This window comes from Poecilia reticulata, chromosome 7 (assembly GCF_904066995.2).
Source record: "Poecilia reticulata chromosome 7, P_reticulata-male-v2, whole genome shotgun sequence".
NCBI classification, from domain to species: Eukaryota; Metazoa; Chordata; class Actinopteri; order Cyprinodontiformes; family Poeciliidae; genus Poecilia; species Poecilia reticulata.
In genome coordinates this window covers 15,356,140-15,380,237 of record NC_088836.1, presented here as the reverse complement: position 1 = coordinate 15,380,237, position 24,098 = coordinate 15,356,140, and the positions used below count along the sequence as shown (strand labels likewise).

The window sequence follows — 24,098 nt, the reverse complement described above, 5'->3', positions numbered from 1 at the left end:
AGGCTCAATATACACATCTAACATATAAACACATACACATACACACATACACATATAAACATCTTAAAGCCTGACTGAAACTTAAAGCTAAACTTATGCCCTCTATTCATCCTAAGAACATTTTTTATGGCCAGATGAGACAAACAATGGAATCTTGTTAAGTGTCGTGGTGACAGCAACATGCTGACTGCTTGTGGTATTTAAGGATTACCTCAAAAATGTTAAACTTTACCGCAGCATTCAGCAGCTAGCAGACTCTGCAACATAAACATAAATGGTGTTTTGGTTTATGAGTGGGTGAACGTTTGGAGGCGTGAACAGGTGAATGTAATCTAGAATGTAAAAAATAAAAATAACAATAAAAGTCAGTCCTTCTACATCATAACTGGTCCACACTTCACTTCAGAACTAGTGGACTATTGACAGCTAAGTCCATGGCAGAAAACGTACCAAAATAAATAGAGCTGAAACATATTTTCATTACGAGTGTCATCAAATATTCTACCAGAATTATTCCAAGATCTTGTTGATGGCTGCAGAAACTGTGTGTGAAGATTTAGAGAGTATAAGTGGGATGGTTTGTATTTATACCTAAAGCTGTTTCACAAAGTTTCAAACATTCAATTCGTGTGTTTTTTTGTATCGTTCAAAATGAATGTTACATACTTTTCTCTCCAAGTGTAGGTAAAAACCTTCTGACACAAATAAGATAAGCAGATGTTTATATTTTATAAAAACTGATCTTTTCATTCAATTAAATTAAATCACGGTTGAATAAAGCTAAGACAGAGTCGGGAGAAAAAGCTCTTTCATCTACAGTCAGCTGCGTTTTGGTCCATGATTAAACTCATGTGCTTGGATGGAGATGGGTAATTGGACATGACTGTGAGCTTCCTCAATGGAGTCCCTGTCATTAACATGCACGCCGTCCTCTGGATGCCATAAAGAGGAGATAGATAGTAAGATAGCAAGAGAGAGGAACATGGCTCCGACACCCTAATGCCTTTTTCTTATTTTTCTAGGTCATAAAGTAGCACTGAGGGTGAGAAATGTAACCTAAAAATTACATCTCTGTTTAAAAATGTATTCATCTTCTATGTATCTCTTACTTACTGTCATTCATAACCATGTTAGTTTGGGGTCAGTGATGAAATGTTAGACATTGATCAACTTTTTACTGAATCAAAAAATGCCACCGATACTTAGAGGAAAACAGCAAAAGCAAGCAGAAGGTTTTTTTTTGTCTGTGTTGGTGTTGCTGCAGGTGAAATCGGGACCAAGTCAAACAAAAGATGAGAGAAACATTGATATTCAAATTTCAAACTAGAGTTAAAGTTTAAAAATGCAAATATTTCAAAAATAAGTTATACAGTGTTCAGGGATATTACAAGTTTTGGAGGTTTCGATACTGCTTCAGATGTATTTCAGAGTTTAATATGAATAAATATCATCATGACTGAATATCTTTAGAGTTTTAGCACCTTAATGTCCTAGGAAATATGATTTTAATTGTAAATCTGACAGAGACTTTTAGACTAAAGTTGCTTTGAAAAAGACTGTGATGTAGCCTCTGTGTTTCCCATGTTGCTTTACAAACATTTTATTTTCAATATCTGGTCAAAATGTTGTTTATATTTATTTATTGATCTTTTGATTTTAATACATAGTATTATTAATATATGTCAAATGAAAACACACTACTTCATTGTTTGTTCGTCTTTATGTGGTGCAGCACACAGTCAATATTACAAAACAACTAACATTGACTTCCACCAGGCAATTTGTGCCCATATGAATTTTCTATTTAAAACAACAATAAAGTACAATATTAATAAAAATGTCCTGCAATAAAATAACAGTCCACAAAGCTTTAAAGACAAATGTGTCAAACTCCGCACTTTTAAGCTTAAGCTATTTAGTTACAAAATAATAAGACATTTTTTGTTGTTGAAAAAGTGACATTATAAAGTCTATAGACAAGAAAGGATAACATTTGCAACAGATTTCCAAAGCAGTGTCTGTCTGAGCTTTCAGAGAGAAGCTGCTTGACCAATGATGATTTACAGATAAGATTTAAATCCCATGAAGCGGCTTCAGTATGTCTGTATCAGATCTACCTGGGAGTATAAAACAACCTGATATCAGCTGGTTGATCAGTCCGGATCTCTGTTCAGGTTGAGTCTGAAGAGATCAGCGTAGCAGGAAGTTATCATTTTATTGTCACTTGTGTTTCTTGTGATAGAAACTATTTCCAGTATATTTTATTTTTCCTGATAGTGAGAGAAAAGTGTTGCGGCGTGTTTCCGCCAGCTAACTGGCAGTGTGCAGCACCATTGATTCTGTATTTGCTCTAGCATCTTATTAGAAGAACCTTAATCAGTAGGAACATTGTGATAGAAAAAGTTTTGAAGCTAAATTTTTAACATTTTAGAAAACTCTAGAAACTGACTCACACGTGTTGCCCACATTGACGAAAAGATGAAACGTAGTTGCTGTCTCTCAGTTCGGACACTTGAGAAACTAAAATTATGTGTATGTAAACAGAGCATCAAAAGCAATACGATTTTTATATTTAGTGAGGGTTATTTGAGTTTTAAATAAACCTGCATGAATAAAACAAATCCATACCTCATCCGGCTCTAACGAACACCCAGAGATCTCGCCGCGGCTCTGTGAGTGATAACCCTTATTTGGAGGGTGAAGGAGAGTTTAATAAACCCTTCGTTTCTGTGTTTGTGTCTGAAAGACGGCGCGTATTTCTTTTTATGAATGACGAGGTGCTGCTGTTCCTCGTGGTGGGCGTCGGGGGCCAGTTTGTGAGAAGCGGGGCTTTTTGGTATCGCCCATGAACTCTGCCAGAAGCTTGTGGGCTGGATTACAAAGCGCGGTGCCCTTCAGTGCTGAATAAGAGGATGAGGAGGATCAAGAGACAGCGCTCACCAGTGTGCTGTAAACGAGGCTTCACACCCCACATCAGAGGCAACGAGGAGGATCAGCTGCTCCCAGGCAGACACGACGGATGATATATGGATTCGACAGCTTCAGCGGGGCACCTTGATTACTGCTGAGCTAGTGATGATCATGTTTGCCTGTTTTTTTTTTTTCTTTTTACACGCTACTGTGCTGTGTTATGAAAGTTTGAATACATCTGGGAAGCGTTTTAGGACCACTAGGAAAATACACGTTTCTGTTATTCTGCTGTTGAACGGCTAAAATGGGCTCACTGCTGGGAGTTTCCGTTCAGTTTTGTGAAAGGCGACAACCAAGGAGCCGCTTAAAGGCCGTGCGCTCCGTCTCCCTGTCGTGTCTTCTGGGTTGACAGTGGCTCTCTGTACCGAGCGACACTTTGCAGGGACTTGGGGGGGAAATCTTTTAGTCATGCTTACACGAGCCCTCCAAAGGCAGGCTGCGTCGAATGACCTGCTTAAGAAGCACATCAGCGCCCCTTTTTCTATTTTCCACACTTCATCCCTCATTTATTCCTTTTCCTTACATCTGCCAGATTCTTTTCTTTTTTTTTCCCCGGCCTGAGCCCCTTTTCTTTCGCTGTGCTCTTTATAATTTATTTATTCTTTTAGCTCATTCAAACCTCATTCTCTGTCTTCACGGTTTTCACGCTCTCCTTTTGAAGATACGAGATATATTGTTTCAGCTTCGGCGCGCTATGCATAAATGCAAAAGTCACCTCAAGGACAGGTAATGTCAAGTCAAGCAAATTAATTGAAATGTGTCACGCTGCAACCCTTCGCTGCTTAAATCGCATGGAAGATTTCCGCTTTCCTTATCGACCGCGACAGAGCCGTAAAGGAAGTCTTTGCAATGCGACATGATTTACTCCAACTTGCAAATTCATAAGAGTTCATTTTTGGTAGTCAAACACTGACCATATAAATGATTACTAGCTTCTCTTTTATTTTAACTCTTTCCTGCATGAATTATGATTCTTTGTGTCAGGATTTTTTTCCAAATTTTTATTTTATTTTCTTAAGGCATAAAAGAAAGTTATTTTATTTTTATTTTTTTAGGTGATGGATTGTAATTTTCTCCAAATACAAAGTTGTTATTTGAAAAATACATAAGTAGTGCTGTTCTTTAGGGTTTATCTGATGTCACAGTATTTATTTTTTTTACCTGTAAGAGTCGTCTACAGTCGAAGGAGGGACCGGGTCAGTCGGCATGCTTTTTTTGTCTGCCGGCCATATTGGATTTAACAAAAATAATTTCTTGCATTTGCAGCTGATGGCCAGTAGTTGATGTGTATTTTACGATGCATTAGTGTCCACTTCAGTGGTCTGTGGGCATTTATGACATAAAAATCCACAAGAAACACAAGAAAATGGCTTTTAGATAGCTGTCCACTGTAGTGACCACTATGCATGAAAGGGTTAAAAATGCCTTTAAAAAAGTTCATGGTATAAAACACAACCTAAAGCTCTTATAGGCAGTGGTGGAGAAAGTACTCAAAAAATTTACTTAAGTAAAAGTACAAATATACAGACAAAAATGTACTCAAGTAAAAGTCAAAGTACCACATTAACATTTTACTTAAGTAAAAGTAAAAAAGTACTGGTTTTTAAAAATACTTAAGTATTAAAAGTAAAAGTACTTGCTAATGCATTGCCTAATCACTAATATCATTAAGTGTACCGATCATATGATCATATGCCACAGATAAAGCATGTTTTTATTGAGTTTACTCTGTAACATAGGTTAGACTTAGATATGTGATTCTATGCATCATAATTTCAGGGATGGAAACATCTTGTGTCCTGTCCTAACATAACATGAACTTCACTTTTTTGCCACACATTTATTTTGAAAGAAATCCAACTGGCAGAGGAGGACATGGAACCAAGGAGCCTCGTAGCAGAGTTGTAGTCTGGACCACTGAACCCAAGACCAAATCAAAACCAGCACCCCATGCTACATGACAATAAAATTAAGTGCACCTATCAAAACTGCTTCTCAAATTGATCTGAAAGATTCACTTTCCCATAAAAACACCTAGATATTAAATACTTAGAGCTGAAATAAATTTAACCAGTGACAATTCAAACTCCTCTTCATTCTGTTTTGCTTTCATCTCTGTGCCACAATACACACAGGTCTCCTGCCATCCCTAAAAAAAATAACACCCTGGGCGGTTGCCCATATTGCCAATGTCAGAAATAATAATTGTCTGCACCATTAAACATAGCAATTACCAACGCTCAACTATGAACAGTCCAAGGCCCAATAAGCAAGAAGTAACCAAGCAGGAGGAGCACCGTGACTGTTCTCATCCTCCCTCCTGCTGCAACGTCTGCCACCATGACAGGTGACGAAAACAAAGAGCAATGAGCATGCTCTGCGTTCTTATGTTCTTGTTTTATTTATTCGCCAATTAAATATAAAGATATTTTAATGAAATAAAATAGCTACTGCAGTGTACGCAGTGCATTACAAGAACAAAGAACGGCTCTCAGTGAGGCTTCAGCACTATAGGACTTTAGTCAAGATCCGTCCAGAAGAATCGGATCGTCCATGAATGTCATATTACTATATTGCACTTTGGTCACAGCGTTGTCCCATATCTGCGACATGTCAGTCATCGCAGATGCAACGTGTCTCAGTCAATACAGCTAGCTTTGCTAGCATCACGTCCACGGAGCTTACCTTTCTTTAAGCTTTCCTTCCAAGTGACGTTAAAAATTGGACGAAGTCCCCACCGTCTGTGAAAGCGAAGCGCTGCTGATTTTACATGTCGCCATATCTTATTATTTATGTAGCGCTTCCGTACTATTATATTACTGACGCTTAGAGGAAACCACTGCACATGTCTTGGAGCTCCGCGTGCGAGTAAAGGTGGAGCCGATGGGTGACAACAGACACTAAGTCACGTTATTGCTCGGATTTTACGGCGCCACCTTAAGTCCCTGAACTTCACATTTTAATGGAAAAAAAAAACACAATGCGACTTGGATGTAACGAGTAACACGACAGTTTTGTAGAAATGTAGTGAAGTAGAAAGTACAGATACTTACTGTAAAATGTAGTGGAGTAAAAGTAGAAAGTATCCATTATTAAATCTACTTAAGTAAAGTACAGATACACGAAAATTGTACTTAAGTACAGTAACAACGTACTTGTACTTCGTTACTTCCCACCACTGCTTATAGGCTAACATGACACTACCATTTTGATCTACTTTATTATGTAAAGCTGTTTATCAGTTTAACACAAATAGCATCTCAGTCTTTCCCATGGAAGCGACTGAATGAATTTAGCAATCTAGACGTGGTGAAGATGACCTGCTAAAGTTCAAACTTAGCATCAGAATGAGGGAGAAAGGGCATCTGAGGCACTTTGAACAGGATGCAGTTGTTGGTGACAGACATGTTTGTGTGTGTAGAGGAACACATAAATTAATTCATTTTTAAAATCTGTAATTCATCCCAACCCTCCGTCCAAACTCCCACTAAAATCAAAGTTTACATAAGAGTAAATAATCCTAAATTACACTATTGCCAGAATAATTGTTTGGTGAAACGGTAAACACTGGGAAAATGAACACAGTTTCTCTGGGAGACCAAACTATTTTGGTTCATAGGCGTTTTTTAAATTTATCTCCTTGCAGTACTTTAACTTTAAAACATCATGACATGTTCATCATCATAAAGCGCTCTGCATCAACCCAACAACGGAAAGGAAAATACTGACATCCTTACTCTTTGCTAACTACCTGAAAAGCTCGTAGAAATTTGCGCCTCAGTGATAGGAAAAAGTCCTACATTATTACTGTACAGAAGTAACATTTGTTTTGCATGCCAGACACATGAGAAACAGTGGAGACAACACAGGTGAAAGAGCAAACATGCAGCAGCAACACAAAGTTTTCTAACACAGCAGAAACTTTGGATCGCACTGTTGCAAACGACGTCCTTCACATTCACATTAAGAGAAAAACATTTAAGGGGGATGGTCAAACAATGTTCATATCTAGAAAATATTCTGAATTATTTAGAGGATTACAGCCTTTTAGATACTACAGAGCTATCAGTGTGCAATGAATACAGAGAGAGTTACATGAGGCAATGCTGTTATTAGAGTTGAATTTCTGCAAAAGGAAAAGCTGGCGAAGATGAGGTAATTTTATAGGACAGCATTTATAAACGTATTAAACTATTTTCAACGTTTTTTTTTTTTTTACTTTCTCTGGAACAAGACATGTTGCATCAGTGGTGCTGTGATGGAAATGAAGCTATGCGGATAAGACAGCTTCCCCAGAGTCTGGTGGCGGTGGATCAGCAGCGTGAGACTTCAGACGAGACTCTCCAGACCTCTTGAGGAGACGGAGGAGTTCAGCAGGAGGAGGAGGAGGGTTACATAAAACAGTTTAAATGAGAATAAAACTATAAAGATGAGATTAAGACATCAGCCTGCTTGGTTCAAACTAAACTGAGCAAGAAAGTCACCAGACCCATTGGGAGATATCTGAGGTAAAAGAAAAAAAAAAAAGGCAAGTTTGACAGTTTGGAAAAGTAGAAGTGTGAGGTTAATGTAGCCAATCGGCAAATCAGGTTATTTAAAAATCTGATTTTATTAAACCTTGAAGGTTCTGGGGAAGATTTTGTCATTTTGAGTATATTTGAGCTGGAAAGAAGTGAACTCACACAATCACAGGAAAGCTCCAGCTTAAAATCTCTTTAAATCTAAGATGTTAAGAAGGAAAAAAACATGTGGGGTGGGACTCCTTTCTCCTAGCTGTACCGGTTCTTTTATGGGACTGAGATTAAGGCCAAATTGACTCCTCTGCCACTTGAAATTGGGTCTATGAATGCACAATTTTGCAAGGATCGAGATTGTAATGACCTACAATCAATTTCATTTTGTTAAGCCAGGTGAAAGGTAGCAGTTTAAGGAAACCCAAAAGATTGAATTGGACTACTTACTTGGCAGCAGTTCCTCTTAGTTCGAAAGCAAGTTGGAGGCCACGACTCTCTTTGAAACAAAGCAAACCTCCAGCAGAACCAAACCCATTATGAGCAGGAATCTGGATACTGGGAGAGCTGACCAATACTGAGTCTGAGTCCGGCTGCAGAACTGCTTTCAATAGAGAGAAAAACTGAGTTCACAAGGTTCATAGAAGTAACAGCTCTTTGAGGCTCCTGGTCAATGAGAGACATTTCCTTTTATTTTCTTTTTTGTGGAAACATTTAGATTCACTGCAGGAAGAATTTACTAAAAAATGTAAAAGTGAACTAAAATTTTCTTTATAAAAAAACAAGAACCTTTGATGATGTTTATGTGAGTATGGATAAAGCATGAAATACCTGCGAAGCTTAGTTAATTATATGGCGTACTTGTTTGTTTCACCACACTCAATCAAAGCAAAGTGTAAACACAGCGTCCATCCGGTCCCTGATGGAAGCAAACCTATTACATCCAAACTGGATTTGACACGAGTGACAAGGCCGTAGCAACGATCAATAATGACTTTTCAAGGACAAACTTTGAGTGACACATCACAAGGCGAACATGTTAAACGCCACCAGCTCACAGTTTCTGAGTGATGAGCAGCGTACGGGGTAACAGTAGTGAAGATTGAAAAGGTGAAGATCTTTCTGGATTTTCTTTAAACGGCTTCTTATGTAACACCCAAAACAAGTCAGAATTTAATACACTGTAGAATAATTAACTATATGACTTGGTGGTACTACAAAATAAGTACCAAAGGACTGGAAGCAAACATGGCAGCACTTTAAAATGTTTCCATCACTTTTGAAACAAGCAACATATCATAAAATTTGCTTTACATGCAGTGAGAATTACACATTTGCATGTTGAAGGTTTCCATCTTTTTTCCTGCTTATGTTTGCTACTATGTCAAAGTTCATTGTAACTCAAAGCCTTTTAGAAAAGTATCAAAAAACAGACTTAGCCTTTTTAATTTGATTATAACATTAAAATAAATGTGTTTACAAGTCAGCATTTAGCCTCGTTGCTTTCTCTGTTTATCACACTTTGTGTTCCTCTACACATATTATGTTTACTGCTGCCTTTTCACTGCAACTAGTTTTGGCTTGTTCATGCAAACAAACCAGAAAAACGCATTACTTAACCTCTTGATCTTCTGTAGTTGAGTTAAAAATACTGGAAAAGGTATTTCAAAATCGAAATGTTTCAGAAGCTTTTAGGGCAACTCAGTGTGTCAATGCCGTTACAGAACTTCTTCTTGTTTCCTTTAGTGGTTTCTGGTTTGTTTGGTCCAAATGGTTCCCGGTTGGATAGATTTCCCTCTGACATGGGAAGAGGTCCCAGAGCCACCATGATCCTGTTGAAGGAATAAAATATGGTGACTTTAGTCTTAGACTTTTAACTTTGACGTACAAAAAACTAGTAGAAAAAAATCTGATGTTTGAGTTAGACCCGGACTGGAATGAGTTTTGACTTACACTTTTGTTGCAGTTGAAAACAGTGTTTTGTATGTTAAATACATTTCCTCTAAAAAAAAAAAAAAAGTTAAATAAAATCACGCCCTAAAAAAAGCAATGCAGTTTTGATTGTTTCACTCATCATCTAGAGTTGAGACCAGGCTTGGACTAGTCCGCCAACGCCGTCCTCTTGGACCTCCACTTGTGAACATCTCTGATTATCTGATTAACCACATCAGTCAGACGAAGCTGTTGGGTTTTCAGTTTGCAACCGAATCTGGACTTCCAAGACAAATTAAAAGCAGCTTTTCTCAGGTGTCTGTTGGAGCCATAAGACATATAAAGTACAGTATCCATATTAAGGCTTTTTATTCAACCTAAAGCATAACAGCACCATCATATTCCACTTATAACTAGAACAGAATATAAAACATTATTTGATTTTATACTCATAAAACGTTAAACTCACTGTAGCCACATTTACTCCCTGAAATCATGGCATCTCCCTTGTCTCATCTCTACTTCAGAGACTCGCAGCTCTTTTAAAGTTGCGTGTTAGACTGACTGGGGGCTACGCAGCCGTGCTTCAGCTGTGATGAAATGCAGCACAGATTTAAATAATGAGTGGGAAGTAAAAGAGTTCACTTTTGGTCAAACTAAGAGCCCTAAACCAAGTCCCTTTGACAGTGTAAATGTAGAGATGGTTGCAGGAACATTGTTGATTTTACCTTTTCATCGAGATGTTTAGCTGCTCTACTTAAGTGATGAAGCATTTAAGGTCATGGTGGGAATAATGGAGGCTTGGATATCCACTAAAAGAAGTAAAAATAACCATCGGTGGGGTTCAAAACATCTGCATGTTCCTTGTTCAAATTAAGTAGAAGTGAAGCGGGTGGTGAACCGTAACAACTCTGAGCCTCCTCACCGACGCACCATAATTTGATGATCTAAGTATGTTTTCCCTTTTACTTTTTAAATAATTTTCTTAAAGCTGTTTGAGAGTGAATACAGACCCATCAAACTGTATTTAAGTTAGTTATGAGGCTCTGTTGTTTTTGTGGGTATTTATAATAATAACTCTTGAAGTGATTGTTAAAGAGCTATTTAACTTGCTTAGCCACAGAATTTGATGCTTTCTTGTCATGTTTTCACAGTTGTGAACTGATGTATAAAGATACTTAATTACGCTTAGCAGCTTTATGATTGATGCACTGCATTTCCTCTGTGAAGAAACTATGGAGAGCCTAATCCAGGTCAAATATAAGCTTAAGAAAAGCTCATAGATTTACTCCAAATCAAACCCATAATTAAATGTGTTGTCTTTTCTGGTTGCCAAAACGTCCAAAATATTATTATTTTTTAAATTGTTATGTCATGTGGACTTTCTGAGTTTGGACAAAGTGAGTCTTTCCTTAGTTTTCCTCTCAATTAATTACTTATCTGTTCTGCATTATAGGAATAAGTCAATAAAACTCAATAGTGTCTGTTAATCTATCTGTTAATCTATTTCTCTGATTAGTTGTCTTTTTTTGGTGTTATTTGAATAACATAAATTTGAATAAAACATTTTTTTTCGCCCTGTTTAAACATTATCAGTAAAATAGTTGAAATACTGAACGGTACCTGTGTTACCATCACAAATAAAAATCTTAACAGATATTAGGGTTTTTATCTCCCAAGTGAAACAATAGCCAAAACAGAAACAAATAAGTGAACACTGATACCAATCTACTTTGCTGTGGAGAACTCATTTTCTCTAATATTCTTTTTTTTTTAAATGTATTTCCTGTTAATAGTCAGTATTTTAGTGCAGATGTGTGTGATGCGTGTGTATGTAACTAATGACTGGGTTTGCAAATTAGCTTGTGGATAGAAAACCTACCAGCAAGGTTGCTTTGTTTTTAACAAAGCAACCAACTCAATCCACAAGTTGCTCTGAAGCAAAAAAAAAAGTTTCTCTAAAGCAAAAAAAAAAAAGTTTCTCTATAGCAGGGTTCTCCAGTTACGTTACAGAGATCCTGCCCTGCAACTTTTAAAGGCAACTCTGCTCATAACCACAATCTCCTCAAGCTCTTCAGAGGCCTGGAGAGGAGCTATGCATGTGATTTATGTGTGATGAAATTATTAATTGCTCACTTTCTGAAAACAGTTGACAATCCCTGTAGAGTTATAATTTGCATCCTGCTTCAGCCGGCTTACAGTAGCCAACACCCTCTGCCTTTGAACGTCACACACAATTACGACATTCTGCTGCTTCACTAAATGCCAAATTAGGCTCCAAGGCTTAACACTAACAAGGGCCCCAGTCCAATAATGCGGATTCCTGCTTAGGATGTGGAAAACCTCAACCGTGCTGACTGTACAGCAACCAGCATGATCCGATGCAGCGGAGACTTATTAGGCATTATCTTGTTGAGGAAAATAAAACAGCGATTCTTTGCTAACGTGATTCATAAGTTCTGCTTACAACATGAAACAAAATCTGAAAAAAATATCCCTCCTTTGTATCGAGGGGTGAAAGCGATCAGATTTTGAAACTCTGTTGTGTGTGTGAGGCATTAGATTTTTGTCTGCATGCTAATGGAGGCATTAAGAGCAAGAGTGAGCAAGGGCAGCGAAGGTTTTTACTCAGCAGGCGAGCTGAGTAAAAACTCTAAGCTCAAATTCTAAGCTCAGAGCGCAAGGTCCTCATTTCTGACACGACCATATGGTAATTCTGCTCCGGAGGTCAGAGTTCAACCAGAATCTGCTGCGCCATTTAAAAACCTCTTTGTTGGTGAACTGAATCAGGGTGAGCCATTGCACCAAGACTTCAATTACTTCTACCTGGTGCCAGAAATGGGGGTTAAAGGTCCTTCGGTCGATACTGACATAACAGCAGTGAAGGAAAAGTGAATCTGCCATGTCTTGATGTCGCTTCCCTGCAAATGGAAAGTTGGATAAAGTGCAGCTTTCTTTACAAGAGCAACAACAGAACAAATTTTAAAAACTCATTGGTCTCTGATAGAGAGAGAGAGATGTTTTGTTCTTGCCTGTGGCAGCAATGTGTTTAAAAGAAAATGAGGTTTTTCTTTCTGGTAAGCGAGAACACAAGAGCTGTGTTCCCTGAGACCTGAGCATGTTTTTTTTATTTATTTTTTGCATTTAGACGAGAAAGCATCCAAATGACTGACAGGATCTCCTAATCTTCTCCTTTACTTTCAAAACAAGCGATTTCTGGATTGCAGGTGGTTGATGAAAGCCTTGTTTATTTAGAATCAAGAAAAATCAAACACTATTATAGTAATTAAAGCTGCAGTGTAATTTATGTAATCAAAACATCAACAACGGTCTTGCAGAACATCCACAAAAAGAAATGGGACATGTAAGGAACATTTTAAGGATAGCAAATAAGTATTCTTACATTGTGAATGTTTTCACATTTTGATATGTTGCAATACTTAAAGCAGAATGCAGTCTATGATTTTTAAAACATTGTAGAAGTATACATCTGAAAAGTGTGGTGTGCAAAAGTTGCTTAAAAGCCAGATTTTAGCATGGTTGACTGAAGGTTTTCTTGTCACCATGGATATCACTCTATGTGGTTCATCAAGATCTTCTCAGCTGCTTCTTTGCATAACGCAGCCTTAGCTCTGCCTGCTTGTTTTCATGGATGCTGCTTTCTGCTGCAATTTGTTTCACTGGGTTTTATTTAGGGGTATCAGACTATAGAGGGCTGATTACAAAGGAATGCCTTCAGATTTCTACCTGACCATTTAGATTTTCTTCAGTTTCTCCTACTTGCAGTTGTTCTATTTAAAGTTCATTTAAAATAATCTCAAGTTTGTGGTTGTAGTTTGAAAACTTGAGAAAAACTACAAACGGTATGAATTGGTTTATGTGCACCGTACCTGAAACAAAAAACAAACCATAATTTGTTGTCTTAATTTTTTTTTGCGTCTCTCTTCTTTTTCGTATTACATTTTCTTCTTACTTGGCTTGAGCTCATTCTGCCAAACATTCAAAGTGCTTTTACGCAGGATGCTGCCGGCTGTTACCTTTCCTTAAACACAAACAGGAGCTCATCTTGTATTACCAGACTGGAGCCGCGCTCTTTTCCTCTCCGAGAACCACCGCTCGTATCCTCTGGTGTCATTTAGAATTAGTCAACGCACTTTTCATCATCTTTTTTTTAAATCCTGCGGAGGTGAGGGATTATGAATGCTTATCAAGGTATGTAGATCAGGGGGATTAGACGTAATCCCTTTTAAACCCGCATAGAGTTTTGGGAACCCTCTCTAATTCTGTTCAGCTATGATCTGCCCACTGCCCCAAACATTTACAGTGGCACAAAGTCAAATCAGCTGCTGTCGCCTTTCTGTTGCTCTCTGAATCTACTCAAAACGGTTTGATTTCTTAATTGTGCTATGTTGGTTATGATTTCCCCATTTTTCTTTTGTCATACAGACAATTTTTAATTGTCAAACAAACTGTAACATCAAACAAAAACAACCAGAATAAATAAAAATGAACTTTTCAAGTGATAGTTTAATTTTTTAAGGGAAAAAAATGCTTTTCAAACCAAAAGCTAACTAGTCTACTGGTTAAGCCATGAACTAACCACAATTGCTTACATTTCAATGGTTCTTTTTGAGTAGCCACACTCAAGTCTGATTAGCTGTAAAATTAAGAAATATCTTAGCTAGCACCTGCCTGATAACACGAAGAAGGCTAAAAGTTCTCAAAAAGCATGATCATGCAACTGAAGAAATTCAAGAAGTGATTGGAAGCAAAGTCATTGACATTCATTAATATGGAAAGAGTTACAAAGCAATTTTTAACAGTGGTTAACCTTCCACTGCTAACCAGTGGAAGGTTAACCACTGGTTAACCTTCCACTGAATATGCCAGTGGAAGGTTAACCAGTAACCTTCCACTAGCAACCTTGCCAACCTTGGTTAGCAAGGTTGCTAACCAGTTGCTAACCTTCCACTGGTTAGCAGTGGAAGGTTAACCACTGGTTAACCGGACCTTTAACAGCAGTGGCCATCTTACCAAAAGTACCAAGAGGATTAATGTAGGAAGTCACAAAACACAGAGCAACATCTGAACCCTGCAGGCCTCAGTTGAGGTCGGTGTTCATTATTCAGCAATAAGAAAAACGCTGAGCCTCCATATGAGAGTCGTAAGCTAAATTATGACTAAACGTGAGACTCACAGAAAATGAGTCTCACGTTTTCCGTTAAAACATTGTAAATATCCATATTCTGTACTCTTATCACACAAATCTGAAACTTTTTGGAAGGGGTGTGTCCTGTCACATATGGTTTGAAAATTACAAAAAAAGAGAGAAAAGCAGTCAAACATAACGGTGCTAATCCGATGCACCAGGCTTGCTTTGCTGTTTTAGGACCTACATGCCACAATTCTGCTTTTCTCTGTACCAGAAAATATATCAGGCCATCAGTTTGAGATTTAAACTTGGGCAGTCAACCAAAGCACACCAGCTAATCCATCACTGACAATAATTTTAAAAAGAGAGAGATTTCTGAGTGGCCTGCCAAATGAATATCACCTTAAACATGAAAAAAAAAGAGAAATGGGCCTGACTTAAAACAATTTGGCATAAAAGAGTGGGAAAAATCTGTACCCAAAGAGATTTTCTTTCCCCAGATATTGCAGTTGGTTTTCACCAAGAAAATCCATATTGATTTGGATTGTTTATCCCCTTCCATAAAAGAAAAGCATAATTTGAAAACTATATTTTGTATCCACTCAAAAATAGTCTAATATTAAAATAAGTTTGAGAATCTAAAACATTAATTTAACCAACAGGAGAAAACAGAATCACTTGCTTCATCCCAAAGAGCTCGTCAAGCCTTATATAAAACCCTTTTTTTTAGGGTTCTGTTTACATTCTGCTTGTTATCCAGTCGCTGCCCAGAACAATCACTAATTTCTTTTGGGAAAATAAAACAATCAAATCATTTTCTCCTGTTATTTCCTAGTGCAATTGCTCCTACCCCACAAATCAATATATTTAATAAGCTCATCTCTACTTGAGTGTAAAATTACAAAAATAATGCTTTTTGCTGCGATTCCATTTCACAACCAAACATAAAAAAGCAAACCCGGCAACAACTGCAGCGTGAAAGGATAATTTTCCTTTTGTCGGATTCTCACTCATTTCAGCGTGAGGATGATCCGCCCTCACTTTTGTATGCGTGACACGTTTCCGGGCTGTTAAATATCAAGACCATTCTTCATCCTAATGACCTGATGTGAACTGCATCATCAATAGCTTCCTTTTCCCTCTTTGGACTTTAAACTCACCCACCTCCATCTATCTCAGCCCCACACCGTCAGGGAACGGAAAACGGAGACTTTGCAAATAACAGTTGCTTTGCTATGACCTCTGGATGGAAAATTATAGATGCCTCGCACCGAACCGGAATACCTGCAACATTAATGACTGTTATCATGCACGTGCTCTTGCTGGGCAAAAAGAGAGCACAAGTTTTCTTTGTACAATCAAAAAAAAAAAAAAAAAAAAAAAAGGTTTTCCAGGAGACTGCAATGAGCTGAAATATGCCGCTTGATCTGTTTCGATTCACTTCATCAAACAGAGAACCTGTCAGGACGGCTGCAGCTACCTTTCTGTTTCAGCATTACTGACAAGCATGACAGCTGTTCTTCCTGTTGCTTGTTTTGCTGATGAAGGAAGATGCTGTACCACAAGGTCCTGTTTCATCCCTGTCTTCTCCTGTCTGTCTTCCTCGCGAGGATTTGTTTGATCTCGTAAATTTCTGCTGAAAGGTGGCGGCAGGCGTGAAGCTGCTCCGAGTGTAAACACGAGGCACGCTAAGGCCTTCAGGCGGAATCGATAAACATTGTGCGCGTTGGTGTTTTGCATTGGGTTGGTCAGGACCAGGGGTGAAAGTACTGGGGTACGGTAGGGTACTGCGTGCCCCTAAAAGATTTAGCGGGGTAGTGCCTGCAAAAGATGGGAGCGGCTGTCTACTGTAAAAAAAAATCAATGGGTTCACTGTGCAGCCGTGACTGATTAGTTTTTCAAGAACAATCTAAAACACGACGTAATCAGTTAATAAATAATTTTTTTCCCCCATTTCATGTTGTTTCTGAACTGTTCGTGCTTTGTTAGAGCAGCGGTGCAATATGTCGATCGCGGAAGGTTTTGAGTGGATCTCGGCATTAGGAGACAAACTGAACGCTGAGACCAGCACGTCCTCCTCTGATTGGCTTATCAAAACGTTCGTAACTTTATTAAAGAACAACAAAATCAATAAAACGTTTTTCAAATTAATGAGCCAACAATAATAATCTCTGTAATTATTGTTTCAACAAGGTTTTGCGCAATTCTGTGCGTTTCGGTTCCATTACCAAAATAACTAGTTGAACAGGAGTTTAAAATGAACTAATCAACCACCGCTGTGTTCATAAGAGCAAAATAAATATCAAGCCTGCAAACCTAATATCTTAACAGACTGAATGTTATGTTTTTAACATAATCTCTGGTCGGCTTGTGGAGCGCAGGAGGTTGCCATGGCAACGGGTGTGCTTAAATGACAGAGACAGAAAGTAAAAAGGTGCGAGTGGTTTAGAGTTGATCACCTGTTCAGGTTGTTTTACCTTTGTTTACCTTTGCCTTGGTGCATCACAGCCGCTGTAGTTTCTGAGCGTTCAATAAACGACAAACTTGGACTAATTACCTCGTTCTGTGTGAGTATACATCATTTACAACAAACATCAAACACGGTAAATATGTTTCATTAAGTATTTAACAAACAAATGGCTTCTACCGCGATAATTATGTGAAATTAAATTAATTGTCTAATATAAAAAAATAGTTTGATGCTGTTGGGCTCAGAGTCTGCGAGGCTTTTCCTTTATAAAACAAATTTTCCCTCTTATTTAGTGGAAATATTGATTTTGATGAGACTTAATGATAACCTTTTTCAACCTTTAGAGCTCCACTGTTGAAAATGAGAAGCTAACATTCACAAATGACAGTGAAATGAAATCCAGTCCAACATCTGGTTTGAGGTGATTCCTCTGGATCCTGTTGGAGGAAAAATATCCCAACTTCAGAAGATGAGCTTTAACTTATCAGAGCTCTGTGGTTCCTCCTGTCAGTATGAGAGTCAGGGTGAGGAGGCGCCATGTTAGGAAGATGAAATGGAAGCTGAAGGATCCTCAGAACAAACAAGTCATGATTCTGAATTACTGATTATTCCTCTTTCTGGACACAGGATCAATATAACCAGTTTAAGAGCTAAAATTAATGGTTATTTGCCAGACATGGAAAAATGGGATGCACTCCATGCCATAATGTTCAGAATTTAGGTCTCGTGGCATCTCAAGGTGTCAACATTGCAGCCAGTGGGCTGAGAGAAATGCAGCTCTATTTTGTAGCAATTCAAGAGCTACCCAGCTTTTATCGCTTCGCAAAAAAATTAATCAACACAGAAGCTCCAATGCAATATATATATATATATATATATATATATTTTTTTTTTATTTATTTATTTATTTTTTTATCATAGTACCCCCAAAAATTTAAAACTACTTTCACCCCTGGTCAGGACCATATGGCATAGAGTCTGTTGGGTGCAAACAGGAGCCTGTAGAGTGACTATAAATTATGGAGCAATGCAAATGGTGCTGAGCGTTGCAGCTCCTCAAAATTATGGCTCCTTCTGAAGAATATACTTCAGCTATGTTCTTCTTGATTCTTAAAGTATGTATTAACTGCGTTATGATTTATTATGTTATTTTTGTCCCATGTCCAAATTTTACGAATCCACATTTTTACTAAGAAAGTGCTTAGACTTTTCCATTCAGTGAATGAATGTGGAGAGAATGAGGTCTGTTTAGTGCAAGAGCTTTCACATCACCAAACATCCAATCTCGTAAGGAAACCTGCTAAGAGTCACGTGTCGGACACGTCAGCAAATAAGGAACTATTTATGCACACAGCTCTCAGCTTGTGCTTCCTCTTCACATTTTAACAAGAAGGCGCCAGAGAAAGTGCGGCGTTCAATAATGCATGACTAATTTAAAAGACCATCGGCCTCTCGGTCGGTACCTGCTCTCTTATCAGTGACTGAGATGGTTTCAGAGTGGTTCGTCTCGACCCCGATTCTTGAGCGTTCACTTGATTTTAATTCCCGGTTTGATGGGAGTGCTGGCCATTGCTTTGATTTTATAAGGAGATAAGTTGGCCTCTATTGCTGTGTTTACTGGGTTTATCGCCAGGCATTTTACGGACTCTTTGATGTGCGAATGGTCGGAGGAGTGAAACATCGATAATTCAAGGAAAGTTAATTCACCTTGACTGGAGTCTCCGCGGACCTTAAAAGATAGAGCGGGAGAATTAAATATGTCTGCCCTCTGAATACAGCTGCCTTACTTCACACATTTCCTCCACAAAGATAGTGCAGCACTTAAACCTGGATCCTTTGGATGCAGGATCTATGTAGAGGTATTGATCAAACTCGACGCTTTAGAGAGCTGATTTACTTTAATGGTGCGTTTTACTAGATGTATTATAGGAGTGGATATTAAGAGAGACAGTAGTGGAATCAGCTGGAACTGTAAAACCAGCAGCAACGGCAACATTTCTTGTTCAGGGAGAAAAGCACTCTTGCTTTCCTAATAGCCTTCTTTGTCTAACCCATTCTTGAATGTTTAGATGCTGAAAGTTTGAGCTTTTATTTGCAACGAAAGCGTCTTGCTGCAGCGACAAACTGCTTCTGGTTCAGACGGACAGAATCCAGCATTAGGTGACAGCCACGTCAGCTGTCACAGCTTGACGAGGATCTGCAGCAAGTTTGACCTTTTAATGATTGGACTCCAGCTAAGGCCACAGCAGGACTTGCATGTAATTTCCCTCTTTACTCTAAAAAGATGACAGGATGTCAGCAGCAGGAGAGCTACTGTATGATTGATAAATTGAAAATCCATTTTGTTCTGCGTTCACTTAAATTTAGTTACCATATTATTCACAAGTGCATGAAGTGCTGAAATATGGCAAGTCACCTCATAAAAATGTTAAGAAAAATGTGCAATAAATGTGTATAAATTGACTCATATATTATTTAGCTGGCATATTACAAGAAAGTCCCTGAACAAGGTGAGATATGAAAACACATCTGGGCAGAGACCCTTCGATTTGCTGCTAGATAAGTCGAAGATAAACACACTTAACTCTTAAAAGCTTCAAAATTATAGCTGAACTAGGGTAATAGTAATTTACAATAATGTGTAGGAAAAAAAAGCTAACCTGAACTTTTTCACAAAAAAAGAATAAAAGAAGTCAGAACTACAAAAAAAAGTGAAACCTGTCCCTGGAAATTATAACTCTTTGTCAGATTTTAGTCTGCAGAATTTGTTGGGAAGATTGTGCTACGATAAAAATTTAAGGGTGCGCAGTGGATCGTTGAAGCTGCTTTTATTAAAAGTTTAAATTATTTGTTTTTTCCCCCCCACAGGGGCATACCTGGGAAGACGTGTGGAACCATAATCTTATCAGCTGAAGAGCTTGGAAACTGCAGAGTAAGTCCAAAAAGTTTTGACCGGTTTACTTTCTAATTTCTTTTACAATAAATGCTTTTCAGAGGAGATTTTTTTATCCATCCACCTAAACAAAGGCACATCAGGCTTTAATATGACACACAAAGTGGTACAAATGCATGTTTAGCAATGCCCACACGCCTTTGTGAAGCGGGATGTTTTATATCTCTGTCGTCGGTGAGATGTATCGTATCATAAATGTTCTCATTAAACGAGCAGGATACGCCGTGTTGCCAAGCGAACGCGTTTGTCATTTGCAAATTGTGTACCTAGTGAGTATGCTACAAGCATGAATTGTTATTTAATGAGACCACCTTTATTCCAATCACTAAATTGGGCCTTTACTCTGCTGTGTGGTGTTAATCCACGAGTTCATATTAATAACCAGTGTCCGGTAATACTCGCTGACTTCCTCTCCTCAGTGCTAAATGAAGATAGTAAATAACAGCATTATGGTTGTGCCAGCATAGCAGCAGAGAACAGTAAAATATTCTGGGCAGCACTACTGGGCCTCCCTTAGAGGCTGTACAGTAACCCACTAAGTGGCCATATACGTGTTTTATTGCACCACGTAACGTGTAATACTCTGAGAGTTCAAAGCTATGTTAAATCCCTTGTACATTCATGGAGTTTGACTGCAGTTTTATCGGACCTGACTTGTTTTGTTTTAAGTAGTCTTCTGTTAGGAAGAGGCAGATCAGATTGATGCAGATAATGAACCTGCCGCGATAAGCTGCCCTGTTACGCTCGTGTGTCGTGGCCGCCGTGAGTCATCAGGTGCAACATCAGTGCAAAGCACCTCTTCAGGAGGCGAATTAGTAATATAAATGCAAATGATCATTACCGGTACAAATGACTGTTTCTGGCCAATTAGAGATGGAAAGATGCGCCACTCCAGACCTGCCCTGTTTGCACAGATTTTTAACCCTGAAAGACATTAGTACCTTGGCAGCTTGAGAGAGCGTAGTTAGGATAAAAGACAGATAAGTAGACGTGAAGATGCTGCTGTCGGGCGATGTCCCACACGACCGAAATGCGATGGTTTAGGAATCCTGCCGTCCATCTGGACTATGTTTATCAACTAATCCACCTGTGACCAATAAGTCGACAGCTGAGGTGCTGCTTTGCCTGCAGCTCTTATTTAAGGAAAAATTGAGCGGAGTGGGAATCAATGGGGGGAAGTTCTGCAGGGTTGGCTCGAGCCTTCGTGGCGGATTTGCCAGGTATCATTAGATAGAGCAACAGGCTCTGCATGGATCAAAGACTTCCTCCTGGCTGCCGTTTGCTCCTGCACATATGAGCGGCGGTTGGCCTGCTCTCAGATCTCTCTGCAGCTCCTTCTGGTTTAAGTTTTAAGGAAACCTCTTTGCATATTCCAGCTGCAAACCACAGTGCGCACACCACAAATGGATCAGGCATAGCAAGTAGAGAATTTAAGAAAAGTTCAATGCAGGATTTACATGGTAGAAAAGCAGATACTAAGCTTTATTCTGAAGGATATTGCTAATAAAAATATTAGGCACATATTAAGAGATATAATTCATAAATATTTTACAAAAAACAGCGCCACCTTGAAAAAGAATGTATATATAAATTAAGCCCAAAATGTAATAGTATTTTGTATGGATTTGTTTTAGTTAAATAATTTTTTATATTAACATCTTCTAGCCTTTAGGATTATGTCGTTATCAATGTTACCCATGCCGTCAGATTTGACGGTGTGTGTGTTTAAACATCAACCTTACAGCAGATTCTCAGTTGGTTTTAGGTTTGGGATTTTATTGAAACATTATAATGTACCAATAATGTTTAGGTGTATTATATAAAAATTGTTTCATAAGGTAACCCCAGTTTGAAACTTTACCAAACACTTTTTAGACCTTTACAGAACAGCTGCATTCATACTGACAGTTAATTACTCACACAGGTTTTATTTACGTGTTTAGGTGACTTTTGAAACCATTGATTGTACTGACTTTTATTTAGTGGTATCACAGTAAAGTTGGCTACATATAAATCCCACAATTTCCAAAGTTTTATTACTACAAAAAATGTATTAAAATGCTGACTTTTTATTACTTCAGCATCACAATCATTTACTGCTTTTGTTTATCTGTTATATAAAATCCCCCAAGATGCTTTGATGCCTGTGGTTGTATAATGTAAAATCGTTAAAGGAATATGAATACTTCTGCATTATGGGAGGCTTGCTCTCATTTGTATCCCTTTGTGTTTATGAACACCAGAAAGTCAATCATGGAGGATAAAAACATGAATTACCACATATCTCTGCACTAAACCCTATTTTCTGAATGATTGTTATGATTATGTCAGGTGTTTTTCTTATGCAAATACTTCCAGTTTCGCACTGAATTCAAATTGTCAAATGTCGCTCTGTGCATGCACTTTCTTTCATCAACCAAGCTCATCCTCACATTTGCTGAAATCCTCCTCCTCTGTCTTTCATTCATCACGGACAAATGCAAACAGAGGAAATGGCTTGATGCGTGAAACACACAAAAGAGCTGCGTTAATGTCCATATAATGCTTTGGCACGTGATTCGCCGGGTGATTCACTGCGCTCTGCTGTTCTGAAGACGCCATGGAAGCTTATGTAACATGCATTCAGGTTTTGTCTGACTTGCTTTGTGGCCCTTTGAAAGGAGAGCCCCACTTTGGGGAAACTGACAGGGAGCATCGCTCTGCCACTTATCCTGTGCGGTGCTATCTGGATAAAGCAGAGAAAAGCATGCAGACTGCACTCTGTATTCCCCTGCTGCTGCTGCTGCTGAACCTCAGTGGCTGAAATGAATGTTCTGCTTTTTTCTTCACTTAATGAGGGAACACTGCACAGCACCAAAGTGGGTATGTGTTACTTGCACCTAATGAGGGCTTAAGGCGCACTGTTGCCATGATAGTTTGATTGTAGAGGTTGCATCAGGGTTGTTGCACGGTGGGTTTTGGACAGCTCCAAAGGGCTTCTGCAACCAACACAAGCAAACTCTTTTGCTATGTTGCATTATTTGTATAAATAGACCAAATGGGAACATGTGAAATAAGATGTTCTTGTGAGAAGCCACCAAGGGACAGCTTGACATAGTTTAGGCTTTAAAATGCACAGTGGGTTTCTCCATAGGTTTGGTTCCTATCAGTACTCCCCCTACCGTTTTTGCTAGCTGGTTTAAAAAAACGATGATAATAATTGAAAATGACGCAAGGAAATGAAAGCAGATGAACAGCAGCCACTTTAGCTGACAGCACATGCTGTTTTAATGAGCTTTTCTCTATTACGCCATAATCTGCGCTGATTTGAAAAATCAAAAACTATTATTGGAACAAAAGAATAAGATAACGGCGATAGCTCGTTTTGAGCAGGATACTCCGAAGTGTTTTCGTGCAGGAAGGGAATTCACTCTTCTATCTCTGCAGTTGCCTCAACAGAGCAGTCGGGTCGGTGCTGCATCTGTGTCTGAGGGATGTGATAGGGGTTAGTGTGAGGTAGGTCACAGACGGACCGTACCGCACTGATGTGGGTCAAAGCAATCGATAAAGGCCGTGTTCAGCACATTGCTGATTCAGATCAAATAGCAGCATCAAAAGCTAGGAGCTTGTGAACGTGCATGGTAAAAATAGCAGCTTTTAAATTCCCATATGCAAGAAACAGTTATTCTTGAATGTTTCCCAGTGTGTCTTAAAGAAATACGAGTGCAACCCATAAATCACAATGATAATAAAACGTTTATTTATTCAATTGAAATAATGAAACTGGAGGTCCTTAAAAGATAATTTGCACTCTTTTCTTTCTTTTTCAATTTTGCTTATCTGTCCCAGGTGAATGATTTAGATTATCAAACAAATTTTATTATCAGACAAAATACCATTTTTAGATTATGAAAATTATAAAAGAAGAAAAATACCCATCCAAACCAATGTACCCATGAAAAAGGAATCGGTCCCTGTAATATTTGGAATTAATTTTGATTTGCCATTTTTAAAAAAAGCTATGTTCAGTTTCACTGGACACACCCAGGCCTGAATACTGCCAGGTGTGTAAAATCAAGAAGTACTAAACAGTAACCTAGTAACAGTTTGATAACTTGATAAAGTCTAAGA

At 38.4% G+C, this 24,098-nt stretch overlaps 1 protein-coding gene across 2 annotated transcripts in view; it reads left to right on the top strand.

Annotated features, from left to right (window-relative positions):
- Positions 1–24,098, top strand: part of cpne5a (copine Va) — a 90,957-nt gene that overhangs the window by 28,503 nt on the left and 38,356 nt on the right. For both annotated transcript variants that reach the window (XM_008413526.3, XM_008413525.3), the window contains one exon: positions 19,904–19,967. In XM_008413526.3, coding sequence (XP_008411748.1) covers positions 19,904–19,967 — 64 coding nt within the window. The remainder of the gene's footprint in view (positions 1–19,903; positions 19,968–24,098) is intronic.